This window comes from Schistocerca nitens, chromosome 5 (assembly GCF_023898315.1).
Source record: "Schistocerca nitens isolate TAMUIC-IGC-003100 chromosome 5, iqSchNite1.1, whole genome shotgun sequence".
NCBI classification, from domain to species: Eukaryota; Metazoa; Arthropoda; class Insecta; order Orthoptera; family Acrididae; genus Schistocerca; species Schistocerca nitens.
Genome location: NC_064618.1, coordinates 85,389,412 through 85,403,013, shown reverse-complemented (window position 1 = coordinate 85,403,013; position 13,602 = coordinate 85,389,412). Strand labels below are relative to the sequence as shown.

Here is a 13,602-nt window from a genome sequence, read left to right as displayed (position 1 = left end):
TCATCCCATTTATTCTGGGTGACTTTTCCAGTCTCAACCCCTTTTCCTAAACCTCACCAGTCCTTTGCCTTCACCCCTCCTCCTTTCCCTTTAACCTTCCTGCCAGAAGAAGGAGCCACTGACTCCGAAAGCTTGCAAACTTTAACATCTTTGTATATGTGTTCACCTGCTGCCGCATGGTGATTAGATTTTTTGTCTGTCCAATTATGTTGTATAATATTGGGGTCATAATCATTGTATTTACACAACAATAATCCAGGATAACAGCTGAGCATCATTAGTAGTTTTTTTCTGCTTTCAAGGGAGCTATTGTAAGCAAGTAGATAGCCTGGCAACGGGCTCACCCTCATCCCCTTTGCTAGCAGAAATGTTCATGGACAAGTGAGAGACTGATTTTTTAAGAGCAAACCATTGGCAGAACATGTTGTGTACTGGAACATATGTTGACTGTATTCTCTGTATGTGGAAACGTTCTACTAGACGATTTCAAGGAAAATACGAATCAATGGCATAGTAGCATAAAGGTCAGTATGGAGTAAGGGGGTTCCAGCATTAATTTCCTAGACATCAGTGTACAGGCAGAAAATGACAATCATAAATTTAAAATTTACTGGAAAGATTTCTTAGATAATATTATAGTAAATCTTTCTACAGATATGAACGACATCAGACTTGCCAGTGGAGCCCTAGCTGATCATGAACCACTGATTTTAACATTCTCCTGTGATCAGTTGCCTAAATCAGACAAATCAGTCAGAATCAAATCTAATGCCACATGGGTAAGAGGGCAGAAAGATGAATATATTAATTTATTTATTGACAGAATATCGTATGTTTACTGGGACTTTGTATACAACACACAACCTGGAAAGGGTGCTGGTGAAATGGTGTTTAACAAATTCCTGGAAATACTCATGGAGTTATGGTACTCCTGCTCACCATTAATCAAAAGTAGCCCTAAGCATAAACAGAAAAACAAACAGCTAAAATGGTATACAGATGAGCTAGCTCTCACTAGGGAGGATATGCTCAGACTGTACAGAATATATAAAAATTCTTGTAAACAAGGACCTGAGCTAGATAATACTTCTTATAAGCTTATCTAAAATGTAAAAAAATCTACAAAGACAAACTGTCCTTGGCCAAAAAACAAGCATGTGAACTTTACATTGAAAGTGCTCCCAACAAATGTAAAGCAGCATGGGATATCATCAACCAATATAATTCACAAACCCATACACAAGATGCAATACTGGTCCCAGAAGTAGTAAATAATTACTTCCTAACCTCAGTGAGTGAGCTGAAAAACAAAATCAAGCAAAATGGCACTTGTGCACTAGATCATCTTGGTGCTGTGCCCCATAGTATGTATACTTTCCACTGGAATGTTGTCACCCCAGAGGATATTGTAAAAGCTGTGGCAAGGTTCACCAACTCCGAAAGTATGGACTCATTGGTTTTCTAACTATGTAACGAAAAAAATAATACACCTTATCTGTCAACCTCTCTTTCTTTCATTTTTAATATGTGTTTAGAATCTGGAGTTTTCCCAGATGCACTCAAAACTGCTAAAGTAATACCAGTCTTTAAAAATGGAGATAAGCATCTGCCCCAAAACTATCGACCAGTTTCTATTGTCTCAATTTTCTCTAAAGTTTTTGAATATGTAATGTACAGTCAACTAAATAACTATTTTGATAAGCATGATCTCCTCTCCAACAGACAGTTTGCATATCAGCATGGTAAAAACACCACTACTGCTGTCACTGAAGTTGTTAACCAAGTGTTAACTGCATTCGAAAATAAGGATCTAGTATCAGTCGTACTGTGCGATCTTAGCAAAGCCTTCGACTGCATACCATGTAACACCCTACTTGCAAAACTGGAATTTTATGGCATACACAACCCATCTTTGGATGTAATCGAATCATACTTAAGTAACAGGAGACAGTATGTATCAATTAAAAATAGATGCTCCTCACTGAAGAAAGTTCGGACTGGAGTGCCTCAGGGCTCGGTCCCAGGTCCTTTTCTGTTTATCATTGCAATTAATGACTTACCTTACCATGTAGGAGCAAATTCAGTTGTGTGTTATGCTGATGATACAACGTTGCTCAATACACACCATGACACAACAGAACTGCATCAGGCAACACAGGAAAAACTAGAACTAGTAATGGATTGGTTTTCTTCTAATGAACTCCTGTGCAATCCTGATAAAACACAAGAACTAATTCTGGGTTTAATTACAGCTGTTGAAAGCAAATCAATAAAATTGTTAGGATTCCACATTGACTCAAAATTAAACTGGGAGGAACACATTAGCCATCTCTGCAAGAGAATAGCAAGAGTGTGTTATCTCATCTGGAGACTGACAGATGTAGTCACTGATGAGTATCTAAAGGTGGTATATTTTGGCCTCTTACAGTCACACATTTCCTATGGCATATTGTTATGGGGACATTCTTGCTTTGTCAGTGAAATTCTGAAAATTCAAAAAAAAGTAATCAGAATAACAAGCAAAGCTAAGCCCAAGGAACACTGCCGTCCCCTCTTTATCAAGCACATGATATTAACTGTGGTGAATCTATACATCTACACAGCACTGCTTTATGTCAAAAGCAACTTAAATGAGTTCGAGACCAGAGAGAACATACATCCCCACAACACCAGATGCAAACTGGACTTTGACATACCAAGACACAGACTCACAAAGACTGCAAACTCACACAAAATAATGAGTTTAAAACTCTTCAATAAGCTTCCAGCATCTGCTCGGTCACTGACCAATAATATTTTCAAACGTAAGGTTTATGACTGGCTTCTCAAACACCCATTTTATAAGATAACAGAATATTTTGAAATAAGCGTTGACATTAGTATATAAGAATATTCCTAAAAGAAAAGGAATTAAATTGTAAAAACTTTACTGTAAAGTTATTGTTAATTGTATATTTAATGTTCAGACCTATTCCGCTGTAAGTGGTCAATGGTGAATAAACTGAATACTGAATACTGTAGTGACTCATTAATCCCAGCTTCCTCTCAACATCCTACAAACATGCTGCATTCCATCACATAATTGACTGTCTCCTTTCTATTGCCATGTACGAAGAAGACTGTAACCAGAATCTCAATACAGTGTAAACAATATCTACAAATAATGAATCTGATTTCAACATTAGTGACAAAATCCTTCATAAAAAACCAAGAAGTAAGCTAGATCTCTACTGTCTCCATAAACAACATAGACTGAAAAGGAAATGGTGTAGTTTACCTTTTGCAGATAAAACTGTGAATAGGATAAGCAAAATTTTAAAAGCAAAGGATTTCTCTGTGGTTTTCTATATCCCAATTACAGTAGGTAGATGTCTCTTCAGTTCTACAGACAAACAGCTGGACATAATGAAAAGTGGGATTTATTAGATCATCTGCCAAGAGTGTCAGTGTTTCTACATTGGACAGACTGGGTGTTAAATCTGCACTAGGCTTAGATAACACCATAGAAATTGGAGATTAAAGAAGCCGGGCTCATACTTCGCCAAGCATTGCATAAATGAAAACCACAAATACATAATAGATATAGATGTTCTCACATAGAGTGAAAGGGTGCAAAGCTTCCTCAGTTAGAACTTAAAAAATAGGTGTGTGTACACTAACTGAGGAAGCTTTGCACCCTTTCATCTATGTGCCTACACACACCTATATCTATTATGTATTTGTGGTTTTCATTTATGCAATGTTTGGCAAAGTATGAACCTGGCTTCTTTAATTCATTACTGAATCAACAAATGCAGATCAGTTATTCACCCCTTTTAGACAATACTGTAACCCCTTCACAGAAGAAGAACCTTGGTGCCTTCATTCATGTAACAAAAATAGTCACAGTATTGTAAATACTGTCCTACTGAATTTTTTAAATCCATATAGAATTGTGTCAAAATTCTCAACAGAGATAACTTTATTGACACATTTATCTTTGCTTGGTTCTCATCTTTAGGATCAGTTATATAGTAGAAAATGGGCTTATAATTCATAACCTTGTTCTATATTAATAATAAGTATATGAAACATTGCTAAAAAAGTGTTTGGCTAGTTGATGGAGTTAGTTAGTTGTATAACTTAATTTACCTTGCTGTATCAATGCCCAAACACAAAGATAAGGATATGCATAAAGCCAGCAGTTCTTTATGAGGAACCTCTGAATAATCAAAAGTTACACTGGTGTTGAGTATGTGGCACCCTCTTTCCTCCTTCAAGATGCCCACTGTTATACATGAATTATTCATGATCTTCTCCAAAAGAATATATACAAATAAAAAGCAGGTAAGTAACTGTCTTTTCTGCAGGTTATTAATCAGAATTTTTTTGTTTTCTACTTGAACTGAATTGTTTACAGTTTGAGTTAGCTAATTTACAATTTGATTTACCTGTACTCCACACTGTATGGTTGGTGGCAGAATATTTCTAATCTGCAAGCTGATACATGACAGTAAAGAAACTGTTTCTGGTTCCATATCTCTTGGTTGAACATATGGAACATCATGCATATTTTCAATCAATACACCATCCTATACATAATTTGTAAGGAAAAGTTTTGTTGTTTTTATTTGGACCTCAAGTTCATGTAAACATGTCAAGAATATAATGACAGCAACACTTACAACTTCACACTTCTTATATATTTCTGCATCTTTACAAGCATTTTCAGTAATCTCTAAAACAGACCCCCTGTAATTTGGTGTTCCTGAAACAAAGTAATACAATATGATTTTAAAAACTACAATTAGTATAAGAATAGTGTCTTCCTCAAGTACAAATCGTTCCAGTGTGCACAAGGAGAAACTACTTGTCATCCATATGTTTTCACAAAATATAGTATCCTATGAATAACAAGAATGGTAACACAATATACACAGTGAACCTAAGTTATTTAGATAGTGCCTAAAATTATGGAAAGAATAACTTATGTAGATAATGAGACTATGTGACTGGTAATAGACCACCATAATATTATCATTGTTAGTCATGAATTATGTCTTACATTTCATCTCCCCAAAACATGGTTTCTCATTTCACATTTTCCTTAAGTTCTATAACAAAGTAACTGAAATGATGATATTATAATATAAAAAGGATAGCTGCTACTCAACATGCAGCACAGCAGATTTTGGGTCGCAGATAGGCACAACAAAAAGACTGTCAGAAAGTGATCTTTCGGCCAACAAAGCCTTTGTCGAAAAAACACACACACGCAAAAGCAACTCACATCATGTGACCACAGTCTCTGGCCAAACTCAACAGCCAGAGACTGTAATCATGTGTGTGAGAGTTGCGTTTGTGTGAAAGTGTATGTGCATGTTGTCTATTTTTGACGAAGGCCTTGTTAGCCAAAAATCACTTTCTGACTGTTTTTTTGTTGTGCCTATCTGCAACTCAGCATCTCTGCTATATGGTGAGCAGCAACTCTTCTTTTCATAATATTGCTACATTTCATGCTGGATTTTCCATTGTTTGAAATGCTGATACATGAGTTTTCATTTGTCTCATATGGACTAGCCAGTTTCCTTTTTAATATCTGTGGGAGTAGTACACCACACTGTGTGGCATCAGCACTAGTTACCAGAAGCATCACTTGAAGCAACTTCAGAACAAACTATGCACATTGTACTTAGTTTAGTTTTTACATGCTCCTATATGGAAGTAAGTGCAGAGTGTGTAAATAAAGTTTCAAGACTGGTCTCGGAACATAAAATTTATTGAGTACTTTTATATGTCGGACTAAAATTCTTCAAAATAGGTGCCTTAAGAATCCACACACTGCTGCCAATGAGATTTCCACACCTGGTAAGTTCCCTGGAACTCCTTAACCGGAATGCTGTTAAAAACCCTCTTTGAAGCTTTTTGGACTGCTGTGATGCTGTCAAACTGCTTCCCTTTCAGGTCTCTCTTCATCCGGGGGAACAAACAGAAGTCACTGAGGGCGAGGTCAAGGCTATAGGGTGGCTGCAGCAGTGCTACCTGTTGAAAGGGGTCAAAACTTCAGTGACGGTGAAGCAGGTGTGAACGGTCACATTATCATGGTTTAGCACCCAGTGACCTTCAAACCCACTTCATCTGCAATCATTCTGATGCTGAGATGTGGGCCACTGTTTAAAACTTGATGCACATTGGCCAGATTTTCGTCAGTCCTGCTCATTAAAGGTCTTCCAGAGCATTCATCATCCTCCAAGCCTTCGTGTCTATCTTTGAACCTCTTGTGCTACACGAAAACCATGGCATGTGACATGGCATATTATTTATAGGCCTCTTGAATCACTTTGAATGTTTCCGTACCTGTCTTGTTCAGTTTTACACAAAATTTGATCGAACATCACTGCTCCAAGAGGCGCTGCATTTTGGATGCTCCAATTTCTTGGCAATGTTTTGAAACAGACACCTCCTGCACTCACAATATTTTCCCTCCAGCATTTCGCCGGTAAATGCTGATGCTTGGCTCACTTATCCAACACCCCTGCCATCTGGTGCAGGTGGTGAGACTGGTCTGCACGTGCACTGCTACTCAGGAAAAAATCAGTCTTGAAACTTTATTTACACACCCTGTAAAGGGGTACCCAAAAAGTTTAAATTATCACAAAAAAAATCAAGCTGTGACCATGAAATTTGGTGAGAGTGTTAGTCGTGCTCTACATATTCACCCTTCAATGTAACAAATTTTTCCCAACAACTGATGATATAACAGAGACCTTGGTTTTAGAAGATTGCATTTTGACTGTTCAGAAAATGTTCCATCTGAAAAACACATCATCAGTCTGGAAATGCAGTCAACAGGCTTCATATCACCACCACCGGTACAAATTGCACCAGTGGAAGGGTGGCAGGTAAGTTTCCTGTTGTTTCAATCATCTCATTGAGCTGATATGATCTCCATAGAACCACATTCCAGCACCGGGTGGTCACCTGGTGGTAAGCAGTTGGTTGTGCCTGAATCTGGAACTGTTTCATGCAGATGGATGTATGTGACAAATATTTAAAAGTCTAGACCCATAACAATGAAACTTAGGTCATCAACCTGTCCTCCCTGCTTGAGCAACAGTCTCTCCTCTGTTGATGTCCAGGCATCCACAGAGCAGAAAGAAAAGAAGGTGCAGTTAGTTGTAGGCAGTTCAAGTGTTAGGCAAGACGTGGCTTCTCTTGGAGACACAGCGCAACCAAAAGGAGCAAAACAAATGGGTCATAAGGCATTCTGGGAGGAATCAGTCACCAGGTGAAAGAAGCCATCCCCCTACCATTTGAGAGCCCAGGTTGTAGTCCTTTGCACATTGTTTATCATGTCATTTAGGAAGTCTAAGCTGGAGACTTCATCTGTACAGTGATGAGCTGTAGTTCCTTCATATGCACTATAGGATGGGGATTTTTAATGCCATCCCATACACCAGCCATTGTTTCTTGGGTTGTAGAGTAACTTTGGAATGAACAAGGGAGTTTTTTTAGGTTAGGCAGAACTCTCTGATCCTCTGACAAAAATTCACCATTGATAAACAATTACTATATCTTACCCGATAAAGGAAAAAGATGCTTTGGGAGAGCAGTAGAGACATATTTTGTCCATATTCCTAAGAAGGGATGGGGAAATTAATCATGCAAATGAAAGAAATAAGCCACCTTGATCTGGCAGTATCCTTGCTGAAATTCTCCTTGCCTTTGATGTGCATGTATGTCCTTATTTGTGTCAACACTGTAACACATGCCTATCTCAGGCCAGAGAACCAGAATGTTCAAAACTGCCATCTCAAGAAAGAGTAATGACAAATGTTAGGCAAGTTTGCATTCTAGACACCCTCAAAAAATGGTTGTAGGGGCAATTACATAGTATGCTGCTGGGTAAAACATTATTTCATCAATGAACCTTCAGCAATATGGCTTCAGTGGTGCAAAGATGCCATGAAAGAGATTATAAAGCTTGTGAAACATGTGCTTCATGAAAATATTTTGCAGCACCAGTGATAAATATTGTTGTAGAATTCAACTCCACCTGGTGGTCAGCATTTTTCACTAACTGTGGACCTCGAGTGGTACACATCTATTTCAAAAACTATTGCCATGGGGAGAGCAGTTGCTGTTGTGTCGGGACAGACTTGAATCCTTTTGAGATGGAGCCCAAGTGTCACTCAAGCATTGGCCATAACCAGTATTAGAGTGAAACAAGGGATCCATCTCGGAAGTGTTAACAAAAAGAATTTCAAAAGTTTTCTCACAGAGGGCCATATGTGGCTTAACAATGTGCGGTTGGTGCTTGACCCAGCCTTAACATGTTGACCACCACAAACACATTAATGGACACGTCACCACCAACCCACGGCATAAGGCTCTGCTGTGGCCACTGGAAGGAACGAGGCACCAGGCATAAGGCTCAGCTGTGGCCGCCATCAGTCTCATTGCAGTCAACGTGTTAAGTAAACTGTAGGATAATGATATATTCACAGAACTAGTGGCATGTACTGAGGACATGATCGTTACATAGGGAAACTCGAGAAGTAATCCAGAAGGTGGCACTAAGAACTGTACCATGGTACCAATGAATTAAACTGCATGTTTAGTCCAATATGACTACCTATAATTACATCTACATCTATACTCTGCAAACCATGGAGAAGTGCATGGGAGAGGGTATTTCCCATTGTAACAGTTACTAAGAGTGCTTCTTATTCCATTCATATACTGAGTGCAGGAAGGATTATTGTTTAAAAAACTCTGTGTAATTTGTGTAATCTTGTCTTCATGATCCACATGGGAGAAATATGTACTGGGTTGTAGAATAGTCCTTGGTTCATCATTTAGAGCTGCTCGAAACCTTGTAAGCAGCCTTTGTCAGGATAGTTTGTGTCTGCTTCAAGATTCTGTCGGTTCAGTTTCTGCAGAATCTCTGTGACTCTCTCTCATGCATTAAACAAAACTGTGACCCTTTGTGCTCCACTTCTCTGTATACATTCAATATACCCTGTTTCCTATTTGCTAAGGGTCCCACACACATGAGCAATACTCCAGAGTGGATCACATGAGTGATTTGTAAGCAATCTCCTTTTGTAGAAAGATTGGACTGCGTAATATTCTATTAATGAACCAAAGTCTGTCATCTGTTTTTCCTGTGACTGAGCCTATGTAATTGTCCCATGAATTGTTACATCCAGGTATTTGTATGAGCTGACTATTTCCAATTGCGACTCATTAATATTGCGGTCATACGATATTGCATTTCTTTTTTTCATTTTACAGGGTGTTTAAAAAATGACCGGTATATTTGAAACGGTAATAAAAACTAAACGAGCAGCGATATAAATACACCGTTTGTTGCAATATGCTTGGGACAACAGTACATTTTCAGGCAGACAAACTTTCGAAATTACAGTAGTTACAATTGTCAACAACAGATGGCGCTGCGGTCTGGGAAACTCTATAGTACGATATTTTCCACATATCCACCATGCGTAGCAATAATATGGCGTAGTCTCTGAATGAAATTACCCGAAACCTTTGACAACGTGTCTGGCGGAATGGCTTCACATGCAGATGAGATGTACTGCTTCAGCTGTTCAATTGTTTCTGGATTCTGGCGGTACACCTGGTCTTTCAAGTGTCCCCACAGAAAGAAGTCACAGGGGTTCATGTCTGGCGAATAGGGAGGCCAATCCATGCCGCCTCCTGTATGTTTCGGATAGCCCAAAGCAATCACATGATCATCGAAATATTAATTCAAGAAATTAAAGACGTCGGCCGTGCGATGTGGCCGGGCACCATCTTGCATAAACCACGAGGTGTTCGCAGTGTCGTCTAAGGCAGTTTGTACCACCACAAATTCACGAAGAATGTCCAGATAGCGTGATGCAGTAATCGTTTCGGATCTGAAAAATGGGCCAATGATTCCTTTGGAAGAAATGGCGGCCCAGACCAGTACTTTTTGAGGATGCAGGGACGATGGGACTGCAACATGGGTCTTTTCGGTTCCCCATATGCGCCAGTTCTGTTTATTGACGAAGCCGTCCAGGTAAAAATAAGCTTCATCAGTAAACCAAATGGTGCCCACATGCATATCGCCGTCATCAATCCTGTGTACTATATCGTTAGCGAATGTCTCTCGTGCAGCAATGGTAGCGGCGCTGAGGGGTTGCCGCGTTTGAATTTTGTATGGATAGAGGTGTAAACTCTGGCGCATGAGACGATACGTGGACGTTGGCGTCATTTGGACCGCAGCTGCAACACGGCGAACGGAAACCTGAGGCCGCTGTTGGATCACCTGCTGCACTAGCTGCGCGTTGCCCTCTGTGGTTGCCGTACGCAGTCGCCCTACCTTTCTAGCACGTTCATCCGTCACGTTCCCAGTTCGTTGAAATTTTTCAAACAGATCCTTTATTGTATCGCTTTTTGGTCCTTTGGTTACATTAAACCTCCGTTGAAAACTTCGTCTTGTTGCAACAACACTGTATTCTAGGCGGTGGAATTCCAACACCAGAAAAATCCTCTGTTCTAAGGAATAAACCATGTTGTCCACAGCACACTTGCACGTTGTGAACAGCACACGCTTACAGCAGAAAGACGACATACAGAATGGCGCACCCACAGACTGCGTTGTCTTCTATATCTTTCACATCACTTGCAGTGCCATCTGTTGTTGAAAATTGTAACTACTGTAATTTCGAAAGTTTGTCCGCCTGAAAATGTACTGTTGTCCCAAGCATATTGCAATAAACGGTGTATTTCTATCGCTGCTCGTTTAGTTTTTATTGCCGTTTCAAATATACCGGTCATTTTTGAAACACCCTGTATAAAGTGCACTGTTTTACATTTTGGGCCATTTAAAGCAAGGAGGAAATCTTTGCACCACTCTCAAATAGTATCAAGATGCAAATGAACATTTGTACTGCTTTTCTTCAGTACAGCATTCATTACAGATAATTGTATAATGTGTGAACAGTCTGAGCTTATATTAATTTTGTCTGCAAGGACACTGATATACAACATGAACAACATCAAGCTGGAGTTACTAACACATCTGTCAGTGACTCTCCATCAAAGATAACACGTTGCATCCTCCCTACCAAATAATCCTCAATCCAGTCACTAATTTTGCTTGATATACCACATGATCATATTTTTTGTAATAAGATTAGGAGTGGTACAGATGTGTGAGTTAAATGCTTTATGGAAATTAAGAAATACTGCACCTATCTGACTGCCTTGGTTCATGGTACAAGGATTCCATGTGAAGAAAGTGCAAGTTGAGTTTCACACAATCAATGTTTTCAGAATCCGTTCTGGCTGGCATTGAGAAGGTCATTCTGTCTTAGCTGAGAATATGTTCTAGGATTATATAACAGATGGATGTCAAGGATAATGGATGGTAGCTTTGTGGATCACTTATGTTGCCCTTCTCACACACGGATGTGGCCTTTGCTTTCTTTCAACTACTGGGCTCAGTTTTGTGTTTGAGGGATTCAAGATAGACTACAGTTAAAAGAAGGGCTCACTCAGTTGCAAAATTGGTGTACAATCTGGTAATAATTCCATCGAGACTTGGAGAATTGATGAATTTAGTAATTTCACTTGTTTCTCAGCACCATTGACACTAATATCTATTTATCACTCATCTTTGCTGTGGTCTAGTAATTAAATTGAGGCAATATTCCTGGGTTTTCCTTTGTAAAGGAACATTTGAAACAGAATTCAGCATTTCTGCTTTTGTTTTGCTACCCTCAATTGCAATTCCTGTCTTGTCCATGAATGTCCTGGCATTAACTTTGATACCACTGACAGCCTTTATATAAGACCAGTCTTTCTTTCAGTTTTGTAAGAGACTTTTCGATAATATTCTGCTTCACGCAATACCCTCCTGACAGATAAATGCAATTGATCAGCATCTGTCTATCTTTATCTCTATGCTTTGATTTGCACCTATTATGCAGTAGTCTGTTTTTTTACAGTAATCGTATACCATGGAGCATTCCTTCCATAATGAACTGTTCTACTAGATACATATATATCAAGTGCATGGTCAAATAGTCTTTTCAACCTGAGTCACAGTTCTTCTACATGCTTGCCTCCAGAGCTAAATGTTTTGACTTCCTTATTGAGAAATACTATTGCACCTTTATCTCATTTATTGAACATATAAAGCCTTCTATTTGTTTTAGTTTCCCTTTGTACTTTTGTAATCATTGTTGCTACAGCTACTTTATGGTCACTGACAGCAGTTCGAATATGGGCATCATATGTTAGTAATAGGAAACCTATTAACTGCTCATGAAACTAAACATCAGGCCCATAAAAAGATAGTCTCCAGATACCTATAAGCCTCTACAAATTTTCATACACTCTTAGAAATTGTGAAATAAACAAGGCATAAATTAATGGATAATAAGTAGCCATGGTAAGTGAAAATTTAGGTGCCATCTAAAACAAGATAATGGCTGACAATAGCAACATGAGTGGTTAACAGAGTGTAAACCAAAGTGCTTCTCTAGCTGATAATACCGAGTGAGGCAGTGTAGTGGTCAGCACATTGGGTCCACAGTTGGGAGGAAAATTGTTTAATTTTTCTAAATTGCTTAAGGCAAATGCTGTCATGATTTCTTTGACAGGGCAGGCTGATATCCTTTCCTAATCCAAGCTCACGATCTGTCTCTAATGAACTCATTGTTGACAGGACTTTAAACTCCAACTTTCCTGCCTCCTTCTTGCTCAAGTTGATCAAGGTTTTAGTACTGCACCAGCTGACACATTGCAGGCAATATTTCAAATGTGTCCATAGAGCTATAGATACAAATGAAAGTGGTGGTCTTGAGTAAAGAGAGAAGAAAACTATCAGTTCCATGAAAATGATAGGGATGATAGATATCACGGCAAAGTTGGAACTGCATTGTCATACTGTGGTAAAAGTGGTAGAGTGATGCTCAGTCAGATGGAAGCACAGCTTCCTGTGTGAGATAAAACAGACTGGGTACACAGCAAATGAATCTTCAGAAGGACTGAGACAGTTTTTGATAGGTCATGCCCTTAGCTACCTACTGGCAATAAATTAGGAGAAGGTAACTATTCAAAGGAGCTTGCAGTGTACAAGGAATGCCAAAACACACTGTGTGGAGAGGTATGCATTATGCTTATGTAGTTTATACTGGCTAGCAAAAATTGAATCAGCTCTGAAGACCAGATGTCAACAAGAGCCTGCACTAGAGTACAACATGAGACATCCTGGATAGTATTGACAAAATACCTAAAGTATTTGAGTAGAGTGACACCATCTCAAACATGGCATGTCCTCGGCTATACTGTGATAGGTTGCGAAAACAGACCAAGAAGGAAAACTGTGAAGAATTTTTAGGCCAACAGCTGAAGCAGATACACAGATTTGACACTCATAACTGCAATGTCTGAGAGCCAGGACCTGTCCGTCATCACCCAAAGAGCTTAAGTACACAGGTGATATGGGTCTACACATAGCAGTGCTGCTTACTGGCAACAGCTATCAGCTCTCAGAACAGACGTATCATCACCTGTAACCAGGACAGTACAAGAACTCGTGAACTTCAGAGATTTAAGTTGGTTTTC

At 39.1% G+C, this 13,602-nt stretch overlaps 1 protein-coding gene across 2 annotated transcripts in view; it reads right to left on the bottom strand.

The window, feature by feature from the left end:
* LOC126259457 (uncharacterized protein F13E9.13, mitochondrial) overlaps positions 1–13,602 on the bottom strand; it is a 48,051-nt gene that overhangs the window by 32,609 nt on the left and 1,840 nt on the right. Inside the window, exons 2-3 of one of the 2 annotated variants that reach the window (XM_049956283.1) lie at positions 4,665–4,747; positions 4,431–4,571 (exon numbers count right to left, since the gene is read on the bottom strand). In XM_049956283.1, coding sequence (XP_049812240.1) covers positions 4,431–4,571; positions 4,665–4,747 — 224 coding nt within the window. The remainder of the gene's footprint in view (positions 1–4,430; positions 4,572–4,664; positions 4,748–13,602) is intronic. The other variant, XM_049956284.1, reaches the window with a different exon arrangement.